General features: G+C 52.8%; 1 protein-coding gene across 4 annotated transcripts; it reads left to right on the forward strand.

Annotated features, from left to right (window-relative positions):
* Window positions 1–402: 402 nt before the first annotated feature.
* SLC37A2 (solute carrier family 37 member 2) lies at window positions 403–25,967 on the forward strand. Of its 4 annotated transcripts, none has more exons than XM_081037980.1 (18): window positions 403–545; window positions 12,867–12,948; window positions 13,430–13,523; window positions 13,650–13,728; window positions 15,395–15,530; window positions 15,938–16,014; window positions 16,786–16,952; window positions 17,398–17,435; window positions 17,721–17,873; window positions 18,193–18,283; window positions 19,732–19,794; window positions 20,132–20,217; window positions 20,661–20,709; window positions 20,888–20,961; window positions 21,223–21,301; window positions 21,421–21,518; window positions 21,758–21,822; window positions 23,516–25,967. In XM_081037980.1, the coding sequence occupies exons 1-18, from the start codon at window positions 487–489 to the stop codon at window positions 23,529–23,531; spliced, it is 1,506 nt and encodes a 501-aa protein (XP_080894106.1). In that variant the 5' UTR covers window positions 403–486; the 3' UTR covers window positions 23,532–25,967. The 4 variants fall into 4 exon arrangements, 2 of the variants coding, with proteins under 2 accessions (XP_080894106.1, XP_080894107.1); XM_081037981.1 differs by lacking the exon at window positions 403–545 and adding an exon at window positions 6,965–7,122 and having other exon boundaries at window positions 23,516–24,246; XR_013992553.1 differs by lacking the exons at window positions 21,758–21,822; window positions 23,516–25,967 and having other exon boundaries at window positions 436–545; window positions 20,888–21,301; window positions 21,421–21,490.
* The last annotated feature ends 14 nt before the right edge of the window (window positions 25,968–25,981 follow it).

A 25,981-nucleotide genomic window follows, 5' to 3' on the forward strand; every position in this document is an offset into this window, starting at 1 on the left:
GGAACAAGAAAGCCCTGTCCACTCAGGAGGGTATGTTTGGGACCCGTTACGACTCCCCGAGGAAGCCCCTGCACGCCCCGAGGGGCGCTAGCGCTCAGCAGCGTGACGTGGGGGCCCGGGGTGTCAGCCACAGCCCCACGGCGAGCGTCAGGTTCCCGTCTGTGTCCGAGCCACCACTTCTCCCAACAGGAAGGGTCGGGTCGCGGGCACAGCTGCAACAGCTGGCTCGTCCAGTAGAAGTGAGAAGCGTAGGATCCGGCTTTGGGGGGCCTCGCACCCCCCAGCTCCGCGCGCCGGGGACCCCCGCGCGAGGCGAGGCAGGCGGAGGACGGGCGGCCGGGGTGCGCGGGCCCTGCCCCCGCGGTCAGGCGCGAGGGGGCGGGGGCTCGGGGCCGCGGCCGCGGGAGCGGGGCGGGCCGGCCGGCGGGGCATTTAAACCCGCTCCCGCGGCCACGTCGCCGCCTCCGTGGGGCGCCAGCCGGCACGATGCGCTCCTCCTTGGCTCCGGGCATCTGGTTCCTGCGCGCCTTCTCCAGGGACAGCCGGTGAGCCGGGCCGGGCAGGGCAGCGCGCCCGCCCCGACAGCTTCCCCCGGTGCGGGCGGCGGGCGGGAGCCTGGGGACAGGGACCGACAGCCGGCCGCCCGCAGCGTCCGAACCCGCGCCGGCAGGAAGGGGCAAACGGCCGGCCGGCGCCTGGGCCAACCTGGACGTGCGGCCAGGGAACCGCGGCTGGGGGGTTGCGGCTGAAAATGGCCATTTGAGTCGTGGGGTGTCCCTTTTGGTTTCTCTTTGCCCTTGGGTAACACAAAGGCCACACTTCAGCGGTCCGGGGAGCTTGGCGTGGGGGCTCCAGGCCCTGAGAGATGCCCGGGGAAGAAGGGCTGACCCCCCAGCCGGTACCGCCCCAGCAGTGGGCCCACCACTCCCACGGGAGCTCTCCTCCGGTACCGAGGCCCCAGGCGGCCGCACTGGGGGGCGCGGGGCGGGGCGGGGGGCGCAGAGCTTTCAGCCCCCTTCTCATCAGAGGCCACACACGGACCAAGCGCTTTGCTTGGTCTGCACGGTGTTTTTTAAAATATTGTGTTAGTTGCCATCATTTACAAATTATAAAATTTAACATAAATGGCCAGATACCTGGCTTCTTTTGAAGAACAGATGATGTAGCAATACCAGGCCCAAATACCCAAATTATATTAATAGGACTTAAGGAGTCCCCTTCAGGTAGGACAGGTGCTCTTACCATGACCCTCTTGTTCTGGTTTTAGAACGGAAAATCTCACATTCCCCACCCCATCAGTCCTGGGCCTCGCAGGGTGGTTGGTCACCATAGTGCTTTCCGATTGGTGGCACTCCTCATCAATTCCAGCCTTCTTTACGCATTTACGTGATTTATTTGGTCCTTTATGAGTTTGGGACTGTTAAAATACTTTTTTTTTTTTTCAGAAAAAGATAAAACCTAACTCTCATAGGGATATAAAAATGAACATGGGTTAAAGATTTTATTTTATTCCTAATGAGGGATCAGTTAAAAATTGTTAAAATGGGAAATTTTATGTTGTATATATATTCCCACGATTTTAAAAAGAGAATATAAAAAAACATTCTGATTTATAAATCAGGAATATTGAGGCAAAACTGGTTTTTCCACAGATTGGGAAGGAAGACTATGGAAATTCTATCAGTTCATAGACATATGTTGTACGATTTAGTTTACTACCACTTCAAAGCATTGTCAAATGCCCAAGGTCAACAAGATGCTAGAATCAGATAACCTGCAGAGGAGTCCTCTAGACAATGCACACTTTTCCAATGAAACATACCATTGTTTCTACAGTCTCCCCTGTTTTGATCAAAAATAGTCGCAAAGAAAGATTATTCCACATCATAAAATAAGGCTGGTCTCATTAGATTTTATCTGATTACATAGGTGCAATAAGAGTGTTAACTTATAATACAGGCCTTGATGAGTTTACTTTGCTGGAAGTTTTCATAAGGAATCTTAGATTGGACATTTGAAAGCTTGTTAAAGAAACTCTCTCCAGTAGGTTTTTACCTGCTGTACCTGTAAATTTGGGTACATTCCTCTCTTTTTGAGGTCCCCAAATATCCTAAGTTTCCCGGGCTGGCCAGGAAGTGATCTTTCCTCTTTGCCTTTGAGAGAACACAGTAAGCTGGTTTTCTTGGGAGGGTTTTATTAGTATTAGCTCCATAGAGTCGACCTTTAAAGGAGCTGGTTATATCAGATTAAATGAGCATCATTGCCTGTTAGGACATTCCCGGGAAGGCCTGGGTTGCATAACCAATTTGTTTAATTATGCCCTGGTTTTAAAAAAAAAAAAAGGACAGATTTTTTCCTGAACTTTTGCAAAAAATCATATTGCTATGAAAAGCAAGAAGATTCAGCAAAAGTTTATGGATTCTGGGGAATCAGGTAGGGAGAATAAGATATTTACAAATGTTTCACTTCAGTTTACAAAAACAGTGTCTACTACATTGTCAGGGGTTACAGATAGCTTAAGAAGAAAGAGGAAGGGCTTCCTTATACATCCAGAAGATAGAATACTAGAACCACACCAACGATATCCTGAACATAAATAACAGCCATCTCTCCGAGTTTATTCAGTTCCATGTGATTAATTCTTGTTCTGCTGAATCTGGTTAGCGATCTCATAAACCTGTCTGCTTCTTGACTGAAGAGTTTTGGAAACCCTGACTCAGTCCATTGGTATGTCCTGAAAGACGTCCTCGTGAGGCCATCAGAAGCCTGTGACCGAGAGCAAGTGCCTGGTACAGTGCTTTTCTGAGACCATTCTTGCCTGCTAAAGATAAAGTTTTTGACCTACAGCTGAGTGCAGAGCCTTTAAGAAGCATCAGAGTAAAACAAAAACCATCTATAGGTGACAGAGACTGAAAAAGGCACGGATTAACTCATTACTGATAATTTTTCAAAAGCAAATGATCTGATGAGAATTCATAACAAGAATAATGCAGCTAACAAGGAAATTTGGTTGTTCCGGAAGCATGAAAGACAAAATAAAGCCAATTGCCCCGCCCCCTCCCCCCATAAAAACATCTAGACATCTATGGCTGAAAACATAACAAGGCTAATTTCAAAGAAGACAGTGGACATAACATCTGATTTATAAAAATGGATGAAAATAACTTTGATAGAGGAAACAACCTTGAGATATATAAGAATCCTAAGACATAATTTACATGGTATACCAAGGATATACCAAAACATTTACTGAAGAGACTCAGTAAGTCTGGAGAAAGTCCTAAACACCTATATTTTAATAAAACTCCATAGGAAAGTCTGATGTACATCTTCAGGTGAAACCCACTGACCTAGGAGATGTTAGACCCAAAGAAGTAAGGTTGCAGTCCAAGTAACGTTTTTAAATCGCAACTGAAATCATGACTGGTAAGGCTGTTATCGTCAGACAAAGCGCCCTCAGGATGTTGATACCTGGAAACAAATCATGGACCGAGAGGGCACTGAGAAGTCTGCAGGAAGTTCTCACACGGCATACAATTTCTGAAATATTTATATAAATTATAACGTTGACCTTTATAAATTTAACCTGGAGATGGTTAGTAGCTTCCGACTTCACAATTATTCCCGTGCAGTTGGTCAACAGTAACAAATCAGGTAAGCCTAATTATTTCCAGCCTCTCTCTTTTTAAAAGGTGAAGAAACAAATTTGTGATTTTCCAGGCATCTGAAAGATAGTTTTAGGCACAAAACAACAACAACAACAAAAAAAAAATACCCTGAACATTTTACTTTATTTTGTATTTAGAATTTGTGTTTGAGAAGGCAAAAATCAAAAAAAGTCGTTAGGAGATTTGAATGCTTATCGTGAGTGCCTAAGAAACAGTACTTGTCCCATTGAAAGGGACAAAAATACGTTGAAAAATAAACATAGAAGGTAACATTGTAAAGAAACTTAGCTCTTTCTTAAGGGGGATTTCTTTGTTTTAAAGAGTAGAGAAAATTATTCTGGTAAGATATGGAATTTTTGCTATCTAGGCAGATTACACAGGAGGTAAAGAGTCACATTTGACAACCTCTGATTAAGAGCAGGCCAATAACCAATAGTTAAGAACGTGTTGTCATTTTAACAGAGAGAAAAACAAATTCCATGTTTGCATTTACATAATATTTGATGCTAAAGGAACCACAGCCTCTTTTAAAAAATACTATGAATAAGATAAAAACTGAGCCAGCTTTGACAAAATTTCTAACATAATTGCTTCTTTCCAGACTCATTATTTGCACATACAGTAACCTAGGGCAAATCAAAGTCCCTTTCCACAAACATCCAAATTGATTCATTCAGGTTTTGTCCTTCATTGTTCTCTTTCCCATTGTGGAACAACCAGTCATTTTACTTTAAGATAAAACTTCTTTTTCTTCTTAATAAACATACACATATCTCATTACCAAGTATACAAAGTTGTTCCGCTCTGCCACTGTTGTGCCTATTCGAGTTTCATTCATAGATATTCATTATACCCTTTAACCAGAATAACAGATTTCAGAGAAAACGGCGGGGAGAGGGGGCAAGGAGGGTGACTAATTGTAAACAGCCTGCCCCACACGAGCATTTTAGAAGAGCTCAAAAACACACATGATACAACTTTCTATATCCACACACGCCATTCCCACACGTCTGGAGGTGTGAGTCCAAGCACTGTGCATACTGGCATCTGCCAGACTTAAGACAGCTCGTCTGGACCGGGATCCTTTCACCACTGTATGCCTCGCACAGGTCACTTCTCTAAGCCTCAGTTTCCCCACTGGTGAAAGTCAGGTGGGTCTTAGAGCATAAATGTGGTACGTGAACATCCCTCACCCACTGTGGCTGGTGGGGGTGCTCAGCAATGTTCTTTTACTTCTTTCCTCCTGAGTGTAGGTTTGGACTCCTGTAAGTACTGAATGTTAATACAGTGACTACTGTAGGCGCACTAAGATTTGAGCTCTGAGGCCTGCAAAGATAAGTAAGACCAGGTCCTACCTTCTCAGGATTAAGGATCCACTGGATCCTTAATTATCGAATGTCACTGCTTCCACATGTCCCCAAGGAGGGCATTTAGGTGAAGCCAGCAGATGCAGCTAGACTGCCTAGAGATAGTGAGGGTGGATGAGGCCTGATCTTTGGACTCATCTATAAAGTGAGAGGACCAGTAATCCCTACCTCATGAGATTGTCACGAAGATGAAACGAGGTGCAGCGTGTAAAGTACTTAGATCAGTGCCAGGCTAAACATTAATTACTGACTATCATTCTGCTTGCTGTTCCTACCACTTTGTGTCAGGCATTGTTTATTTGTCGTTATTTGTCGCCGCAAGGTTTCCCCACCCAACATACGGCTATACTGAGGCACAGAGAAGCTATACTGCTCGTCCAGCCTCACACAGCTCGTAAACGGCTGAGCTGGAAATTGAATCCAGGGTCGCCTGACCCCCAAGCCCGTGGTCTTCCCGCCAACCTCCTGATGAGAGTGCGGAAGGGGCAAAAGATCACAGGGCTATTTGGCCTGAGACAAGTCACTTCCTCTGTAAGGATCCAGGTCCTTATCTATCACATGGAAATAACAGTGGACCTATATCACAGAGTTTGGTGAAATGAAATGAGAAGGCATTGCGAGCACTTAGCCCAGCGCCTAGCTTACAGTTAGGACCTGGGCATGGCTAGATGCTGGTGAGTTTCTGTGGAAGCAGGGCTTCTCCCTCATTAGAAGGAAAAGGCGGCATGTGACTGGGTGGAGCTGGAGTGATCTGAGCAGAGGTCGGGGAGCCAAGGCCTGGAAGCGAAGGTGTCGCCTATCAATTCATGACAGTCCCCTGGAGCTGCAGCTGCAGGAGCACAGAGGCTGAAGGCTCGTGACCAGTCCCTCTTTGGACATGAGGCCAAGAGGCAGGCGGCCGAGTGTGCAAGCAGAAGCGTGGCTGCCCCTCCTCCTCCTGCCAGACCCCCTGTGTTTGTGTGTGTGTGTTGGGGGGGCAGTGTGGATAGCTAGTTCAAGGCCTTTCAGAGTTCTCCCCAGCCCCAGGCCTGGCCAGTGCCCTGCATTCTATGCCAGCGTCTGCGTGGGCATATCGGGGGTCATCTGGCAACATGGGCATCTTGCCAGAGAGATGACTGCGGCTGGTGTTTATGAGGATGGGCTCAGTTCCTAGAGCGCTGTGAGGGGGAACAGCTCAGGACCAGGAGAGGAGAAGCCTGTGGGAGCAGGAATGGGGAGAGGGGCAGGCAGGAAAGCAGGAGTTGTGGACCCACACAGCTGTTTTTCCCCACACCCAAGTCTTCCCACATGAGCTGCAAGGGCCAGGGCCGGCTGGGGACTGCTGCTGGGATGAATGGCTCTGCCCTCAGAGTTTGCTGAGGGCTCACTCTGCTGTATCCAGTGTATCTCATTTAATCCGCATAACAGTCTTGTGTGGCATGAGTTTATGATTTTATTTAAAAGAAGATCAAACTGAGACTTAGGTTAACCCACTTGCCCAAGGTCACAGTAAGTAGCAGAACCAGAAATTAAGACTCGGCCTCCTTGGTCTAAGTCTAAGGTTCTTTTCCCTATTCTGCAATGGCTTCAGACCAGGGACCCCAGTGCTGCTCTTGTCTTATTTTCCTGATAACTGCAAAGAGGTACTTGGTAAGGGCAGCAGAAAGGGCTCCTTAAAACAAGCTATGAAGCTGCTCTGAAAAGGGAAGAGAGATGCTGGAGCAGAGCCTGGAGAGCTAAGCCCATTATTATCCTTGCCCCACTTCTGCTGCTTCTCAGGCCTGATCCTACCCAGCACATGACCCTGTGGCTCCCCTCCCCCACCCACTTGTGTGATTGCTGCCTTGTTCCCCTAGAGGCTCCTGCTTCCTCTTCCACCCTGCTGTTTCCTCCTTCGCTCTGCACAGAGCAGACGGGTGTGCACCTCCCTGGCTTTGGGTGGGGCTGTTTGACTCAGGCTCCATGGACTGGTCTAGAGGCAACAAGGGTTTGGGATGGTCTAAGTGGTTGGCCAAGGCCTCATTTCTTCCAGTCAAGCTAACCAGTGAGGGCTAGGTCAGAGTGGAGCTGTCTGAAAGTAACAACAGAACTGAGGACACACATCAATGGTATGTCCCTAAAGCCCATGACCACCCTCCTTCCCCACCATCTGATGATCCCTGAGTTGGCATTTGGGGTGGAGCGGGCGTGGACAGTGTTACTGCTCTCATGTTGGCCTCTGGCTCATGCCTCATTCCCTGCATCCTTTGTGCTCAGCAGGAGTGGACCAGTGTGAGGCATGGGGCTAGCCCCCCAGAGCATCCTGAGAGGAAGGCCACCCTCCCTGGGCAAGACACAGCTCTGCCATCATCCACACGTTTCCATCTGCGCTGTTTGTGTAGCCTTTCTTCAGAAGAAAGGCCACCTTAATACCCGTTGAGCATTTCTTCCAAGCCCTACCAACTCTCATACTCTCCCAGAGTTATTCCAGTTGGCTGAACAAAACCTCATGCTGAAGCTGAAAGCCATGGCTTCTCATTCTGTCTGGGTGCTCAGACAGAGTAGTTTCCCCTACTTAGCTTCTTTCTTAAAGCAAAACAAGCTATGTTTTTTCCTCTTTCCTAACAAGGATCATTGTTTTATCTACTCACTTATTCTATAAAGCTGTGGACTCCTTGTGGCTACCAGCCAAAGGCTCCCTTCTCTGGGAAGGATCTGGAGGCCAGGCCCTAAGCCAGTCTGATCTCGCTGATCACGAGCCCGAGTCCCAGCTGGACAAAGGGCAATGAGTAGAGAAGTCCTTGGTCTGGCTCTCGGCCCTAAGAGGGCTTCATGTCCTCACCGCTCGGAGGCCCTCCCAGCCCTGGCCTGCCTTGTTCAATCTTGCATACCGAAGGCCTGCCTCAGCGTTCTGTTCTGTGGTATCTGTCCCAGGCTGGCTTTTCCCTACCGTGAAGTCTCCCAGTGGTAGGGGAGGATTTGGCAGGGGTGGCACTGTCACCACCGGCCTGGTTCTTATTGTTCCCAGCATTCTATTCTTTTCAGATCTGCTGAGTCCCAGAACAAGCACATTGAAGGATAAGCCACCAAGTCTATTTCCTCAGAGCAAGTGCCAAGGTCACCTGCAGCCGCAGCCAGCCCCACCCGTCACGTGGCCACCTGAGCAGTCCTAGACATTGACTGTTAGCCCCTGGTTAAGGCAGGGAGTGGTGGGGATTGATTGATGAGAAAGTTTAAGTCCCCATTAGCCTTAACACAGGGGTAGGGACTGTCAGCAGTGTGGATGCAAAACAAGAAAGGGGGCTGCAGGTACTGGGGTGTCTGACCAGGTGGCCGCCTGGGAAAGAGGCCTCTCCACCGTCTCCTATTGTTTTCTGTAGTAGGTCCTACGGATGGTAGTAGGTCCTTTGTTTTTTATCGGTTGCCTCTTTGGGACAAATTGTTCTTGACCCCTACCTCAGAAGCATTCCTAGTGCAAAGTCTTAAAGGTCTATAAAGCCATTATCATGCTCCCTCGAAAGAATAAGTTGGCCTATCAGCTAATAGTTAGGAGATATCTACTGTACCCCTCTATCTAACTTGGTTACTCAGTAACCAGTGCCGAGTAAGGAGGAGCTGGGGCTCTAAGAAGTGTTGCTTCTTGCTAACAGAGACTTGAGGGGTCATGGGGCAACCCGCCCCACCTGGAACAGTCTGAGGGCCTCGCCATTCGTGTTCGTTGGTCCTTCGCCTTCATGCCAGGCCAGCCTGGCCTAGCACCTGTTGCCATCCCTCCCCCTCACAGCCAACCTGGGGTAGCTAGGCAAAGGCAGCTGTGTATATCTGCCCCCTGCTCCCCTTCTGGGGCCCCTTGACTCTGCAGGAAGGGCTCGTAAGAAGAGAAGTGAAACCTGTGGTTCTATAGCCTGCAGGAGCGTGTCAGCTATCTTTCCTGTGAGTTACTGTGAGTTTGGCAGCCTTGGTCTCAGCTTAGACCAGACAGATGTCCCCCGTCCACTTTCAACTGTGGCACGTTGGCCTTTTGCTCAGAACGGTTGCCAAAGTGGAATGGGAAGAGGACTGGACACAATTGTGCTCTGCCTGCTAGATGTGTGACTCTGAGCCCATCTCTCCATCACTCTGAGTCCAGGCAGGAAGTCCCAGGGGAGCCCAGTGCTAGACGAAGGTCACACAGCACAGCAGAGGACCTCCTGCTCCCCCCCCCCCCCCCCCAGGAATCATGACTCTCCTGCTATCTTAGTTGTCAGATATTCTACTGGGCGCTGGGATCAGAGCTAGGACAGGTCAGGCCAGGCTCCTGGAGGAGGACAGGGCTGGAGTTCCACAGGTCAGGATGTCAGTGTGGACCTCTGCTGAGCCTCCCTGTCTTCTCCCAAGGGAGCATGTGGGCAGAGGCCCCAGCAGGCTGGAGAGCTCTGCTCTGTCCCATTGCAGGCTCCCCCATAGACCCTGGAAGCTGTCCTAGGCAGGGGGAGGACACTAGGAGTTTAGCTGGGGAAGTGGGGAGGAGGGGGCATGCTGGCCTCCAAATCCCCACCTTTCAGTGAGTCCAGGGTCTACAGCCCCCACCACCCGGAGAGTGCGGTGCCAGCCCCCAACCCCACTCACTTCCCATAAAGGACCACCGTGGACTGCCTCAGCCCTCTCCAGCTCTTCTTCCTCATCTGAAAATTTGAAATAATAGTAGCTGTCATTTTTACATGCCTACTGGGTGTCAGAAACTTAGAAAACCTGTTGTCTGCATCATCTCACTAACTAGTCAGTAGCCTGATGACAAAGGTGGTGACCTCTGTGTCAGGTTTAAGGAGCGAAGCCAGGTTTTCACTGATTCCTAAGTTTTTGCTCTTTTCTCCATAGACAGAAACTGCCTGAAATGCACCACCGAGGGTCCCCCGTAGTGTTGCCTTGTGTCCAGGGAGGGGCTCGCGGGATGGGGAAGGCAGAGGGAGCTGGCCCTGCCTTCATTGAGGAAACCTACCTGGGGCTTCCCAAAACAGTCAACAGGGCAGAGCACTGGGTCTCAGCCTGCTGCGCCTGAGTGGTGTCCAAACCTCTCTGATTTGGAAAATCCCAACCCCCTTTAATGACTTCCTATTTTTATCACCCTTAAGAGACAGTCCAAACTCAACAGCTTGGTACCCAAAGCCCCACAGGACCTGTCCCCTGCCTCCTTCCCAGCCATCTCTCCTTCTGCTCGGCTCAGTCCCACCTTCCAGATATCCTGAACTATGCGGAGTTCCCTAAACAGATAGTTTATTTCATACTCTCTGCTCTGGCACGCACAGTTCCCTATCCCTGGACACGCTGTCTGCCCCAACCCTGGTTGACCTGGCCATCTCCTGCTTGCTTTTGAAGATTTAACTAAAGCCTCACCTCTGAGAATCCTTTCCCGACACTGCGCTCACCCCAGCTGCGCTTGGCGTCCCTTCTTTGTGCTCCCACGTCCTGCAGGGCTGCCTGCCACCTTGCCATTATAGCACTGTGGCCCCAATTCCGTGTGTCTCCCCACTGACCTGGGAGCCCCCAGAGCACAGAGATCTCCGTTATGGCTGGATCCCGAGCATGCGGTGGGCACGTGTGTGGCTGTGGATGGGAGCAGTCTTGTTTCTGCCTGAAAGAATCGGGATGCCAAAAGTGGGCATTACTGTGTCTGCTGTTCTGGCAGTTCCTCCTCCCAGGGTTGGGAGAGGAGGCCACAGGAAAGGGGCCTGGAGCAGAGAAGGAAGAGCACCGGGACACTGATGGGAGGAAGCCAAGGGAGGGCAGCTGGGTCCTTCCCAGGTGGGCACGTCCTGGTGCTTGGAGTTGAATCAGTGTGGGGTTGGGAGGACAGGGCGGCTGGCAATCGGGCTCGACCTTTGGGCCCCTCACTGGCTCTGACCAGCTCCTAAAAGGGCTCAGCGAGTCTACTGAATGGCAGCCTGGCTTTCCGGGCAACACCAGGCTCCATAGCTGGGAAGGGTCTCCCCACCAGGCCTGTCGTGGGAGAACACTCAGAGCCAGGAGCCTCATGGGGCCTCAGAGACCTTTCAGACCTAGAGGACTTGTCACGATGGTCAGTGGCAGCCAAGATAGGCTCAGCTGAGCCCCCGGGGTCTTGAAGGTGACAAAACACCTAGGACCTAGGGACTAGAGTGAGAGTAATTCACCGATCTTTGAGATCAATGTGGTTGGTGCTGTCACCTGTGTGCAACTGATGAGGAAAACGCGGGCAAAAATGGTTTAGGAGCCTGCATTTAGTTACACAGTAAACTAGAGGCATGACTCAAAGCTTTCAGCTTTTTCCCAGCCCAGGCAGCCTCCCAGGCAGGGCACTGGGTTGGAGTGACCTGTAGGGCTGTAGTTGTCTTCCATTCACTGCTCTTTGAAGAAGGCCAGCTGGGCACCCTCTCCAAATTCTCTCAGAGAATTTCCCCCTCTCTGTGATTCACCTGTGCTCCCTTGGGAACTGGTAACTAGAGGGCCTGGGTTGTAGGGAAGCGTGAAATCCAGACTAAACGGTTGGAACTTCATCCTTAACAGAACAGAGAGCCACTGAAAACTTTTAAGCCAGGGAATGGAGCGGCACACGTGTACCTTCATTCTCTTAAGGAGATGAACCAGGGGCAGTGGAGAGAATGGAGGCAGAGAACCCAGGCGGGAAGCTCAATTCCAGGGGTACAGTGAGAAGGGCCTTGTAGCCCAACCTAAATTCAAGCTCTGCTGAAATTCCCCTTCATTTTACAACGAAGGCGGTAGCATTTCGTGACACATTTGAAGGAAGTGACTTTGGGTTTGGGAGGCAGATCCCCAGAGAGGGCAGAGTGAGCCTGCAGTGTCCGGCCCTTAGGAGCTGAGGGAGGCCCAGGGCTGCAGGTACCCTCCTACCCTTCTTCCCCGCCTTTCTCCATGAGGTCTTTAATGAACCCGGGCTCTGAGTCTTTCCGAATACCTGGCCCTTACTCCTGGGCCAGGGGTCCATTTCGAGGCCCATTTTCCATGCACTTCCTGGCTCTTGGTTGCTGATTCAGCTCAGCTGATGTTCTGCTGGGGAAGCAGACAGTGACTCAGGGGGCTATTGAGGCCCTTCCCCAGGCCCTCAGGAGAAGGGGAGCAGCTGGCTGTGCGTGGAAACTTTCCTGGTGCCTGGCTGAATCGTTCTTTCCATCCCAAACCAGTGCATGAGATGAGAAACGGGGGGCAGGAGAGGGCACATGTGATGTGTCAGCCCCAGGTGGAAAGAATGACCTTGCCGTCCATCCAGTAGGAAGGACGAGACTGGGACTAGGAACAGGATGTGACTTCTGTCAGCAGCTTTCCCATTGGAGCCACGTTTCCAACTATGGTCTGGGCTCTGCTCTGACTCGGCTGCAGCAAGTGCTATTTCTGCTGTGTTCTAAGCTTAAGAGGAGTATTGAGCTCTATAAAAACAGACCCTTTTCCCGCAGCAGCCTCCTACCCGCTCCCACCATTGCTGGTATTTTAAAAATGATGTGGGGTTTCAGCACCAAAAAACAAAAACAAAAACGATGTTACCTCCCCCTTGCTCCACCTCTTTCAGTCACACACCCCCTGAGCTTGCTGAGGCCAAATGAACATAGAGGTGATGGGAGGTGACAAGAGAGAAAGGAGGGTGTTGTGTTTTCTAGAGTGCTGGTGCTGAGCCAGCTCTGTTGGAAGGCCTCAGGAGCTGGGACCAGGGAGCACCCTGGCCTCGGGCACCTGTTCCTACCCTCCCACTGGCCTCTGCTCCAAGGAACTGGTGTCTGGAGGGGCGCCTGACTGTAGGGAGTTGGTGGTGCTGAGGCCCTGGGCCTGCAGAGCAGGCACAGGTGGGCTACAGAGCACGAGCTCTGATCTTCCTGCTAATCCACATGCCTACCTTTTCCTGCAGGTACCGAGGCTTTATCTTGCTGCTTACCTTCTTAATTTATACCTGTTACCACATGTCCAGGAAGCCCATCAGTATTGTTAAGGTGAGGCTGGCCTGGCAGTAAGGAAGAATGCAGGAGATACTGGGCCCCGGCAGAAATCCACTTTAGTAAAATGGTCTGGAACTCAGTCCATTACCATCCTTGTTCCTTTACCACAATCGCCGAGCCTGCTCCCACTTTTAGTAGCTCTTTTTCCCAGGGAACTTTCCCAGGTGCTCCTTTTGAGTATATTCACCAAGACAGCAGTGTCCGTGGCTATTGGTGGCTTGAGAGAGCAAGGACCCTGGGCTCTAAGGGTTCTGCTCATAGACTCCCCCTGCCCTTCACTCAGGATCCATTGTGACCACCTGACCCTATAACCTGTTCCTGTAGGAGGAGGTGTCAGATGGAGGAGCATGGAGCTCAGTGTGGTGGCAGTGGTATGGGTGTGGCTGGGGAGGGAGGCTGCTTGCTCCTCTCTGGGCTGACTGGGCTCTGGGGCCATGAGATGACGCCTGACCTGTTGATCTTATTGCCTGTCCAGAGCCGTCTGCACCAGAACTGCTCAGAGATAATCAGGCCCCTCAACGACACCCACAGTCCCAATGACACCACATGGTGTAGCTGGTCACCGTTTGGTAAGAATGGGGCAAGTTGCTTCCCTACTCCCCATTCCCCTCCCCAGGAAGGGGTTGCTCAGGACCAGAAAGACCTTGCAGGGGCGGCCAAGCAGCCAGCTTTCTCTCTCTTCCGTCTGTTTTCAGACCAGGACAACTACAAGGAGTTACTGGGAGCCGTGGACAATGCCTTCCTCGTGGCCTATGCCATCGGCATGTTTATCAGGTAAGAGGGAGGCAGAGCCCATGACCACCCCAGAGTCGGGCGGTTCAGAGCTGCTGCCTCCTCTTGATTCACCTGGGGCAGTGGGGTCAAAGTGAAAAGGCTAATGGCTCCCCAGGTGGAAATGAGAGCAAGACTTCCTCATGTGTGGTCAGCCCCCAACCATCCTTGATTCCTTACTTACACTGAGCCATCTCCTTCACCTGGCCGACTCCCACTTTTAGTAGCTCTTTTTCCTGGAAAGCCTTTTCTGGACACTCCTGAGTTAGTCGCTCAGATGGCTGGAGTATGGTTTGTCCTGGACCTGGATCCTTCAAGGGTGGCCCCGGATGCAGAGATGGCTAGAAAACCCTGCCCTGTTCTGGGCCTAAATTAGCAAAGCAGGCATGCTTTCACACAGCAAGCGTGGTATTTGTTGCCATGGAATCAAAGATGAGTGAGGTAGGTACCGCCTCCAACAAGCTCATAGCAGCTAGTTACAAAACAGTGTGCTGGCTCCGTGACAGCAGTGGCTCCAGGGGGCTCTGGGGGCTCAGAGGTACTTAGTCCGAGCTGGGATTAGAGTAGAGGGGATAGGGAAGGCTTCTTGGAGGAGGTGACACTTGAACTGAAGCGGAGCAGTCGGGCTTGGCGGTGGAGAAGAGGATAGGCAGAGGAATCACATGAGCAAAGTAAGGAAGCATGATCGAAGGATGGAGTGGGGACTAGTAACAGTTTTACCAGAGCGTGAAGTTTGAAGGGAGTAGTAGCAGGAGATGGGGCTGAAGAATGAGGTCATGTGAGCCTGGCCACAGGCACAGGAGAGCATGGAAGGGTTTTACCCAGGGTGTCATGTTCAGATTTACATTTCCGATGGGTCACTCTGAGTGGGGTGAAAGGGAGATTAAGAGAGGGCAAAACTGAAACCTGGTCATGCTAAGGAACAGATTGATGATGGTCCAGCTGAGCTCTGCGCAGCATTTGAGTTAGAATAGTAGTCATAAAGCTGGAAAAGGGAAAACACTGGAGAACTCTGTGAGAGTAGGTGGGTCTTGGAGAATGGATGTGAAGGGTGGGAAGGAGAAGCAGGAAGCTAAGGTGGCTCCCTGGTGTTTGGCTTGAGTGGCCCAGGATGGTGGTGCCGTTGACTTCAAGGAGGGCACCAGATAAGGGCTGGGCGGGGGGAGGAGGAGGAGACGTTCAGTTTTAGTGTTGAGTTTCAAGTGTTTAGGGGGCCCCCAAGTCACGATGCCCAGGAAGTATCTGGATGTGGTCCCGAAGCTCTGGGGGAGCGATCCGACTGCAGATCTACTCAGTGGTAGCTAAACCCACACAAGTGCTTGCTAGAGGCTGCTCCCCAGAGATAACAAATGAGAAGGCATTTGTTATTGGCCAAGGGGTGGGGGATGAGATTGGCAGCAGTAAGGCCAGGGAGAGAACATCTCTAGGAGTGTAGTCAGCAGTTTCGAATACGGCAGAGAAGCCTAGTGAGGCAAGGCCTGAGGGTGTCCCTGGCTGTGGCAACACAGAGGTCATTGGTGGTCTCCTTGGCCAGAGTCGCTCAGTGGTATGGTAGGGGGAACACATGAAGGCAGACAGGTGAGATGGGCAGATAGTGGAGGAGACGTGCGGCTAGAAAGAGAAAGCTGGCTGCTTGGATTAACCACAAATCCAACTCTCTCTTCTCCAGTGGGATTTTTGGGGAGCGGCTCCCCCTCCGTTATTACCTTTCAGCTGGAATGCTGCTCAGTGGTCTTTTCACCTCGCTCTTTGGCCTGGGATATTTCTGGAACATTCACGTCCTCTGGTACTTCGTGCTCATTCAGGTATAAGCCCCCGTCTTGCTCTTGGGCCCCTGTTCCCAGCACAGAAAGGATGCTGGAGGCTCTAGTTCTCCTCAGCTGCCCTAGGTCATGGCCGGTTTGGGCCCCGAACACCTCCTGCCCAGCCCAGTGCCCCTCTGTTAGGCTCCACAGGGTCTCACTTCCCACCCCGTGGGTCATGCATTTGCTTGCTCCGTATGCTGCACTGAGCACCACCTTGAGGTCACCGGAGATGCCAGAGAGGCTGGGTTTGCGCAGGGAAGGGTCTTGGGCCAGAGGGCATTAGGGGGTGTGTACATGTGTGGGAATTTGGGGGCCATGGTATTGAATCTCCTCAGCCCAGGAGGGATCAGAGCAGGGAGCTGGCAGCACGCCCAGGACCTTCCCACCTGCCTCCTCTCTCCCTGCAGATCTTTAATGGACTCGTGCAGACCACAGGCTGGCCCTCAGTTGTGACCTGCGTTGGCAACTGGTTCGGGAAGGGGAAGTGAGTGTGACAAGGGAGTGGGAGCTGGAGGTTCCCTAGGAGGTCACCTGTGGCCTCCTAATATAATTTCAGGGTGAGGGATTAGAAACTTGCCTCCATCTTGCTGACGTTCACGTGCTGAGTGAGATACAAACATTTTAGTGACTAAGAAGCAGTGTTGATTTTCCTTTGATAAGGTTGCAACCCATAAAACAACCTAATAGAGGAATTTCCATTTTGCATGAAGACAAAAACGAAGCCTATAAAACTGTATTGTTTTTTTCCTGAACTGGCTTTTGTGCAAAAAAAAAAAAAAAACCCCATTGCTTTAGAGCAGGGTGTGTCAATCTCGGCGCTATTGCCATTTGGGGCTGGATGATTCTCTGTTGCGGGGGCTGTGCTGTGTATCAGAGGCTGTTTAGCAGCAGCCCCCCACTAGATGCCACCAGCACACCCAGAGCTGTGACAGTCAAAACTCTTCAGATACTGCCAATGCTCCCAGAGAGAAGGCAGCGGGTGTGGAGCTCCACCCCTCTGGGCAGCAAGCGCCCCACTGGGGAGCCCCGTGTGCCGGCTCGGGAACCCAGGCCTGGCTGTCGCTCCCTCGCTCACTGGCTGACCCCTGCCACCCCCATCCCTCTTCCCTGGCATGAAGGCTGTAGGCAGCCAGTTTTCTGCACATGTCCAGGGCAGTTGTGAAGAACCCTATGCTTTCCTTTAAATTTTTTCTGCTCTTCTCCCCTCCTCTTCTTTGTCTTCCCTTTCTTCCGCCCTCCTCCTCCCTCCTTCCAGGCGGGGGTTCATCATGGGCATCTGGAATTCCCACACATCCGTGGGCAACATCCTGGGCTCCCTGATCGCAGGTGTCTGGGTGAGCGGTCACTGGGGCCTGTCCTTCGTAGTGCCAGGTGTCATCACCGCCGTCATGGGCATCGTCACCTTCCTCTTTCTCATCGAGTGTAAGCGGACCCTTCCTCCCCACAGGGGCCGCAATTCTGGGAGGAGGCGGCTGAGATTACTGGTCACAGAGTTGGAGGACCCGGGGTGTGATGGGACAGCAGCTTCTCTGAGCCTCAGTTTTCTCATTTGTAAATAAGGCTAAAAGCGTGTCCTTCTCAGAGCTGTGGAAGGTTTCGGTAAGACAAGTAGTTAGGACTCCCAGCCCCTCGCTGGTGTTTGGCAAATGATGGCTGAGAAGGGGGAACATGGGGTGGACAGGACACTCCCCACATCTGCTGTTCTCATCCCCATTCCCTGCCAGCCTGTGAGTCGGCTGGGCCAGGTCGTAGGGCCACTTTGTAGCTGGAGAGCAGAAGTCCAGGAGGCTTTAGGGGTGGGGACTAGTCCCAGTGCAAGCGGAGGGCCTGGCCTATGGAAAGCCTCTTAGAAGGTTTTATTTTTTAGACCCAGAAGACGTGGACTGCACCGCGCCTCAGCACCACGTAAGTGTGAGGCCCCAGCCCACTCCCTGCCCTCCTACTCCATCCCCAGACAGGACTCGGGCATTGGAGGAGAGCAGCCTGAGCCCACAGTACCTGACAAGTCCAATGTCAGGCCTTTGGGTTGGCTCCCGAACAGCCCCAGGGGCCTGTAGGAAGTTAGTCCTGACCGGGAGAGGGACACGTACCCCGTTCAGCTTAGGAGCCCCTGCCTCTCATGTGGGTTATCCCTCCAGCGGGCAGGAGGTGGTACGTGGATGCCCACAACAAGACTTCATCTCTGTTCAGGATGGGCCGGAAGAGAACCAGAACAATGCCGAGGACCCTAGGAACAGCCCCTACTGTCACCAGGAGAGCAGCCCGGAGACAGAGTCCAAATGCTCCAAGGAGCCAAGTGCTCAGCCTGTTGCCATCAGCTTCTTTGGGGCGCTCATGATCCCGGTGAGAAGTGGGGGGAATGGAGGGGAGAGAGAGGCTCTCTAGATTTTTCTGCTGGATATCAGGAGATGGGGATGCCAGGGAGAGCTATGGTTTCCAGAATTTTCTTTACAGGAGCTGCCTAGGGTGGGTAAGAGGGGAGATTCGTCCTGACACAGCATTGGAACAGCAGGACACATGGCTTTTATTGAGTGGATGTACCTGAGGTGGTTGTGTGGTGAGGGGTGGGAAGTGCTGGGGTGGCACTCAGACGCCCCTGGGGGTTGCCCCAGACCAGGATCTCCTGCACCCTTTCCATCGTGCCCTCTACTCCGCTCCCCAGGGCGTGATCGAGTTCTCCCTGTGTCTGCTCTTTGCCAAGCTGGTCAGCTACACCTTCCTCTACTGGCTGCCCCTCTACATCTTCAATGTGGGTAAGAACCAGGGGAAGAAGAAGGGGTTCTCAGTGGGAGAGGAAACCTGTTGTGCGGTGCATATGATTCTCAGATATAGGGAGGGTCTCTGCTGAACCTCTCTTAGGGCAAACGGAGATTCTCTTTTAATGGGAAGTTGAACCTTGTACACTACGTCCAAGGCCCTGATTCCAGCCACCTTTCCTCCCTTGGAACTGAGTTGGGGGTTAGGAACTCGAAGCTCTATTCTGTGATCTTCCCTAACTTCTCCAGCCTTAAGTGTAGGAGAAACCCACCTCCAGCCTGCCTGGCTCATAGATGGGTGGGATTGGAAGGTGCTAGAGAAGGTGTGCCTTTCGAAGGCCTCCTGGAGTCCCTTGAGCCTCCCCCAACCCAATGAAGAGGCCTGGTATGGCACCCCCACTGCGCGCAGCCTGGTGGTGACACTATTCTCCTGTCCCTGTGCTGGGTCGGCTGCACTGCCCATCTCACGGACCTACTCCCCCTGCCCCTGCCCAAGGACGGACAGACGAGCACAGGACACTTTTGTGGTTGAAAAAAGTGTTTATGTCCACCTGGCCTGGGTCTCTGCTATTCCACACCCCCGTGGCTGCTGTGTCAGGAAGCAGCACCCCCACCAAACCCCGTCCCCCCAGCCTCAGCATTCCACCAGGGCCTGACCCAGACTGCCCTGGCCCCTCCAAGCCCCGTGGGGGGACCAGTGGGCGAGGCTGCCTTGACATACACTGCATTTTCTCTGAGCATGAGATTGTGGGGCCACATTTCAAGCTGTAACTTGCCCCACAGCTCTGTCTGAGGGGTCTCTCACAAAGACAGAGGTGGAGGCCCAGGGCAGTTGTGTGGGCACGGGGACTCTGTTGCGTGGTGCTGACGTCAGCATATGAGTCAGCCTTGATTCAAGGCTGACTGGGCTTGAACCAAGCTTGGGCTACGGTTCAAGCTTCTGGATACTCCTTTTCTAATCCTAGGGCAAAGCCTGGGACCTGAGGTCCTCATTTCCCCACGCGTCTCCTTCCTGGCTCTGTCGATTAGCAGAGACCTCAAATGGATGTAAAGCGTCCTGATGGGGGCCTGCCACTCAGTCGGGAGCACGGCAGGAACCCCTGCTGGAGCTGAGGCTCAGTAGGAGAAGTTGTGTCCCCTGGGGAAGGTGGTCCAGTGGGACAGGGCTTGCAGGCCAGACCCCAGTGCTTTCGGGGAGCACTAGGGTGAGAGGTCAAGGCCATCCTGCAGAAGGAGAGGGCACCACAGGACTGGGGGCCAGCGAGGGCTTCTGGTCAAACTGTTGCAAACTCCCCTCTGACCGTGGCCGATCACTTCCCACTGGTCCTCACTGCTTCCTCTGAAAAGCGGGGCTTGGAACATGTGATCTGACTTTTCTGGTTGTGACACTCCAGGGTATTTGCCCTGACTCATCAGGTCTGACCACATATTTGTGTTTTCCATAGCTCATTTTAGTGCCAAGGATGCTGGAGACCTATCTACACTCTTTGATGTTGGTGGCATCATAGGTGAGCTTTCGCCCTGCTCTGCCTCTAGGCTGCATTCCCCTTTCCTCTGGTGGTGGTGCAGAAAGGCGGTCCCAGGGGAAGTGACCCAGGCAGGTAGCATCAGAGAAAAAATGGCTCCTGCCCAGCTGGGTGATCCTAAGGAAGATGGCCCTCGTGTTTAGTCTTCCTGTCAGCCATGGATCTCGGGAGGGCTTCCGAGGGAGACGCTCTGCTGGTTCTGGATGCCTTGGCCCAGACCAGTGCTGGGCGGAGTGATGGGGCAACGCCTGGGGTACCACGTGGGTGGGAGGCTGTCGTCATGCCCGGGGCCGCAGTGGTGAGTTGGTTTGTGTTCCAGGTGGCATTCTGGCGGGGCTCATCTCTGACTACACCAATGGCAGGGCCACCACCTGCTGCGTCATGCTGATCCTGGCTGCCCCCATGGTGTGTATAACCTCGTATGTGCCTGCGTGTGGCCGCTGGACTGTGGGCACCGGGGCATTGACGCACATACCTGTCTCTGTGTGTGTACATTCCTGAGCACAGCTCAGGGGGGAGAAAGACCCAGACTGAGAGTTTCAGAAAGGGATTAGTGGCTCCTTGGTCTTGGTGGAGAAGGGGAGACCTGCTGGGAAACTTTTTGCCCAAGGAAAGAATAGGAGTTTGAGCCTAGGGCTGAGAGAAGACTTTCTGGAAAAAGGGAAACAATGTTCCCACATCTTAGGCCTCCCCTCCCTAAGTGTGGGGATGAGAAGGAAAAGGAGTAAAGTGACCTGTGGGGTCCCAGTGCAGGAGAGTACGGTTCCAGACTTCCGGGCTCCAGTCTAACACAGGTGGCTCGTGGGAAGTCTGGGCATGACTCTGCCTGTCCACTTCTCCTCTCTCAGTTGTTCCTGTACAACCGCTTCGGCCAGAATGGGATTGGAAGCTCCATAGGTGAGGAGAGGGCTCACCTATGGCCAGGCCATAGGAAGGGCATTGCTTGGGGGGCGTTGGTGGAGGCACAGAGAAGCAGAAGTTGTCAGCCTGACACCAGGTGCTCTCACCTGCTTTGGGGCTCGGGCTGGTGGTGCCCCTCATCTCTAACTGGGCTGTCTGCCTCTTGCTGCCTCAGTCATGCTGATTGTCTGTGGGGCCCTGGTCAATGGTCCTTATGCGCTCATCACCACTGCTGTCTCCGCTGACTTGGTAGGTGGGGCCGCCTCCCAGGAGCCAGGGGTCACTTTGGGGGCTTGGTCAGGGCCTCTGTCTCCAGGTCCACTTTCCCCACAGCCCTTTCCCCCGCCCCCTTGGCCTGTAAAGATCCTGAAAGTCCTTAGAATCTGCCATCGACCACCCTTTCCTCTCAACCCCGAGCCCTACACCGCCTTTCTCCGGGTCAGCCCCTCTTCCATCCTGGTGCTGAGGGCTCCCTTTTGGTTTGGTCCTCACTCTGCTTTCTCCCCCTAGGGGACTCACAAAAGCCTGAAGGGCAACGCAAAGGCACTGTCCACTGTCACGGCCATCATCGACGGCACTGGGTCCATAGGTCTGTGACTAGCTTTTGGCTCTGGGCAGCTGAGCCTGGGCCTTGTCTTGGGCACACTCCTGGGGGTCCGAGGTTCCCTGGCGGGCGGGCGCCCTGCTCTGACACTGTGCTCCACGCAGGTGCAGCGCTGGGGCCTCTGCTGGCCGGGCTCATTTCCCCCACAGGCTGGAACAACGTCTTCTACATGCTCATTTCTGCTGACGTCTTGGCCTGCTTGGTAAGAGTTCTTGGGGTGCACAGACGGATATTGGGGGATGTCCTATCTTGCCAGGCTAAAACTCTAGAAGTTCAAAGCATTCTGCCGGGGCTCTAGGACAGCAGCCCTTTGCTCAGAACCACTTCCCATCCCATGGGTGATGCCTGCTGAACAAAGCGGTGTGCTCAGCCCTTTCCCTTCTACCAGCCCACTGGTCACCAGCACTGGGGACTAACCTCGTGCCCTCCCTTCCCCCACAGCTCCTCTGCCGGTTGGTGTACAAAGAGATCCTGGCATGGAAGTCGTCCCTCAGCAGAGACACAGGGTGAGTCCTCTGGAGAGCTATATCCCCACCTCCCACCTCACTTCAAAACCCGTGGGCAGGTGCTCTGCACCCAGTCTGAGACCTCGGGAACTCAGAGCTGGCTCTGGATGGGCTCCGTGAATACCCACCCTGCCCCGGCCCCACTAACCTGCCCTGTTGTCCCATGTGTCTCCATAGCTCTTGTCTGGCCTTAACCCACACGCGGTAGTATTTTCCTCCAGTCCATGACTTTTGTGAGTATTTTCTTCAAGTCTGTGACTGATATGCCATCAGAGCGGGGCCTGCATACAAATCCTCTCTCCTTCAGTGTGATTTTTCCAACTCTTTCTTCTTGGGGGCCAGTGCCAAGCGACCTGAGCAGAGCATGTTGCTTGGGAAGTGTTTCCTAAGAGGTCTGAGCTGCCATCAAGCGTGCAGCCTCTTCTCAGGCAGAGCAGCGGGGCTTTGGACGTACCCCCAGGACAGAGGAGGCAGGGAAACAGTTTTCCCTCTGAGCTCAGACTTGGAGCTGCAAATGCTCCTGAAGATTAGAAACCAAGGTCACTGGCCCCTCTGCCTGGGATGCTCAGAAGGAAGTGACTACCAATCAAAGCCTCTGGGACAAAATTGAATCAGTGTTGGTGGCTGGCTGGGTGCTGTCTGTCTGTTGTCCAGTGGTGGTGGGTGTGGCGGCTGCACATAGAGGTTGGCGGCTGAGGCTGGGCTGGTACTGAGGTGTCTCTTGGACTTTCTGGCTCTGCTTCTGAGCAGGAGGCTCTTGCAAATGAGGAGCTGACAGAGCTGTGGGTTTGGTTTCGGTGGTAAATGTAGGGCCGTGGTAACCAGCACACTATTTGGGAAAGCACTTCCTTTTAAGGAAGGCGTCATCCAGGTTCAGGGGAGAAAAATGGAGAGAAGGAGGCATTCACAGTCTCGGGCTTGCCCTGGAGGAGCAAGGGGATTAGACCACACTAGTGTTCCTTCCACCTGCCTTCCCTGGGCCAGGCCTGAGGGGAGTCTGGGGTGGGAGGAGCGGGGAGAAAAGAAGCAGAAAGGGAAAAAGTCCACACTTACTAATTTGCTGTATGCTTGGGAAGAACCTGACTTCAGATATATTAGCTTACCGCCCCACCATCTTGAGAGGTAAATGTGCTCATCTAGAGAAGAGAGAACGAAGCCTCAGGACTCGGCTAAGGACTCACATGCCTAAGGCTTCAGCTAGTCCCTGGTGTGTGGGGTTTGCGCTTCTCTGTTGACTGGTCCTTCTCCGAAAGGCCTGTGTATGGGGAGCGGGGTATCTCGCTAAGGCAGGGGGAGCACTGGGCTTGGAACCGGAAATCCCTGGACAGTCTTGACTTCTCTGTTCACATTTACCTACGTGAACTTGGGCATATTCCCTGAACTTGTGTGTAAAGTGTGTAAAATGGGGACACTTATCTCTACATACCTGACAGGGTTGATTTGAGGCTGATGAGATGGGATATGTGGTATTGCTTTGTCAAATGTGGTACCAATATTGTAAGGTTTGTAATTTAATCTGCCTTGCTATTTCCTGCTGCAAAGGTGAGAGGGAGCCCTGATTATAGAGAACAGGGATGAAAGGCAATTATTAAGAGACCTGAGGAACCCGCCTTCCCTCTCCCCACCACTGGGGCAGGAGCTTCTTAACTTGTGTCTCACTCTCCCTTCCATCGCCTCTCTCCTCCTCATGCAGGTATAAAGAAATATGAGGCCCCGATTTGAACAGAAGCATGGAGGGCCCCAGCTGGGTGCCAAACTGCACCCCTGGGCAAGACATTCGCAACTGCCACAGACTGCTGAGGCAAAGCCTCCTGACCTAACACCAGCCAGCCCAGCCCACAGGGAGACTAAGGAGCTGGGAGACTCTCTCCAGGAAGGGGACGGCCAGGCGGAACGGATGGGGCCAGAGCTGAGTGGTGTCTCCAGCTTGTTGAGGGAAAGATCTGCTCAGACTCCTTCTTATTCAGATTTCAGGACAGAAGGCAGAGGCTCCACAGGGCTAAGGCCTGGAAAAGGCACGTCTGTCCTTCTTGTGGTAAATCTGAACCTGTCATCAGTCTGTACCTCTAGGTGGGATTCTGACCCTATTTCAGAGCTGCCCAGCCTCTCATCTTCCCTTTATCCACAAGCTCTTTTCTCTCCACGTGATCCTGTTTCTAACTCCTGATCCGTTTGGATTAAAGCATTATCGCCCCTCCAGGACGGGGACAAGCGTGAAGCAAGGGAGGTGTCACTCCTCGGCTGGTCCCTGAGAGAGAGGGCTCCCCTTGCCTCGTCCTCGTCCCAGCCCTCTATGTCCCGAGGGGAAGATGACATGTGAGGGCACTGCGGTGGGGTGAAGGGTGGGGAGTGGGGGCCCTGACTGAAAAATACCCTGTATTTTGATAAAAATACCAGTGTTTTGATAAAGAAGTGCCAATGGTCCCTGAGTGCTCATTGGAGGCCAGCTCTACTCTAGGAATGGAGTAGACGGTGGACACCGGAAAAGGACCTGTGCCCTGCGTGCAGGCACCAGGGTGACAAGATTGTTTCCTTCCGGAGCCTTTACACGTGCCGCTTCCTGGAGCTCTGTGCAGTGGCCTCTCCTCCCCCGAGTTCCCCGTGTATTTGTTCTGTCCACCTCACATCCCAGAGCGAACCTTTGGCATTTCTGTCAGACCTCTGAAGCCCCTGTCAGCACCAACAGGTTTCTTGCTGACTGCGCCGTGCTAGTCCTTGCCAGGGCTCCCAGGGGCTGTGGAGGCAGCGTCCCAGGCCGGGCAGGGCGTGTGCCGGGGCTGGCCACAATGGGCATTCCCAGAGGACATGGTCAGACAACACTGATGACCTCCGGGGCAAACCGGGAGTTTGGAGCCTCAGTAAGATAGAACCATTGCACTGACCCGGACACTCAGCGGGCCAGTGCATTAGCTGAACTAGGCTGTACACACGCCAGTGGGGACATATACGTACGTCGCCAAATGCTTGACTTTGAAAGCAGGAGCCCGTCGGGCACTGACTGTTCCCTCTGGTCCTCAGGCCCCACAGGGCAGCAGCCAGTGTGCGTGGCATTGTGCCCTCTGTTCAGGAACGCTGCTTTGAGGACGAGAAAGGTTTATCCGCCATCATCCCTCAGGGGAGCCGCTAGATGGTGCCATAACCCCATGGTAGAGTCCAGAGTGAACCGGGGCTCCCTTTCGTGGTCCCTCGGGGACAGAGGAGCAGAGGGTTCTTCATTTGCCAACTGTCAGCTTTCCTTCCACTGCAGACAGGTCAGAGGAGGAGGGAGGACATTGTTCCTCTTTGGCAATTTTGAGGTCTTCTCTGCACCAGCCTCACCACTTACTAGCTTTTAGCCTGTTTCTTCGTCTAGAAAATAGAACTAACACTACCTACCTCAGAGGACTGGTGGGAAGGGAGATAAGGGGGTGTAAGACACTCCCCTCCCTTGAGGAGCTTGTCTAGTGAGGGGAGAAGACAGGAATATGAAAACGACGTTTATAAATGATACAGGAAAAAACACAGGGGCATGGACTCAAGTTGAGACTTTGCCATCCACTAGTCCAGCCCTAAAGGGATGGGGCTGGCAGGAGGGTGATAGCAATGGCAGCAGGAGGAAAGAATGGGCAAGGCATATGAAGGAAGAATGAGTAGGACCTGGGCAGTTAGGTGGCTAAAGTAGTGAGGGGCAGTAGAAGAGGGAGACAGTTAAAGGGAATATTTATCAAGCCCTAATGTGTCAGGCATAGGGGCTAGGAAATGAGCAGGACACAGCAGCTCATGCCAGCAGATAAGTTGGTACCAGGGAGAGGCAAAAGTCATGTGGGAGCTCAGAGCCTGGCTTCAGAAATGGGGACTTGGGCTGTAGGTGGGAGTTCAGGGAAATACCAAAGGTTGGGATCCAACCTTAGACCCGACCTTCCACACGAGTCTCCCAGGTCCCAGGTTCCCGGCCCCACCTCAGCGCTGGGCACTGACTGTTCCCCAGAGGCCTGGTACCTGCCTTCTCTCTGGGCCTCAGCATTCACTCGGGGCTAATGCAAGAACATTACATTAATTAGTTATTCATTTAATTTAACTTCACATTTGGTCTCAATTAAGTTTAAAGTGTTCTTCCTTATAGATGTTACAATAGCACTTGTAATTAAAAAGCAATAACTCTTTGCATTTCTCCTTTAGT

This window comes from Rhinolophus hipposideros (genome assembly GCF_964194185.1).
Source record: "Rhinolophus hipposideros genome assembly, chromosome: 24".
Classification (NCBI taxonomy): domain Eukaryota; kingdom Metazoa; phylum Chordata; class Mammalia; order Chiroptera; family Rhinolophidae; genus Rhinolophus; species Rhinolophus hipposideros.

Excerpts from the sequence above, each read along its gene's own strand:
- SLC37A2 (XM_081037980.1), top strand. The coding sequence starts at position 487 with ATGCGCTCCTCCTTGGCTCCGGGCATCTGGTTCCTGCGCGCCTTCTCC. Across the intron at positions 546-12,866 it reads GCCTTCTCCAGGGACAGCCG|GTACCGAGGCTTTATCTTGC; the intron begins GTGAGCCGGGCC and ends CTTTTCCTGCAG. Across the intron at positions 17,874-18,192 it reads TTGGGGCGCTCATGATCCCG|GGCGTGATCGAGTTCTCCCT; the intron begins GTGAGAAGTGGG and ends TCCGCTCCCCAG.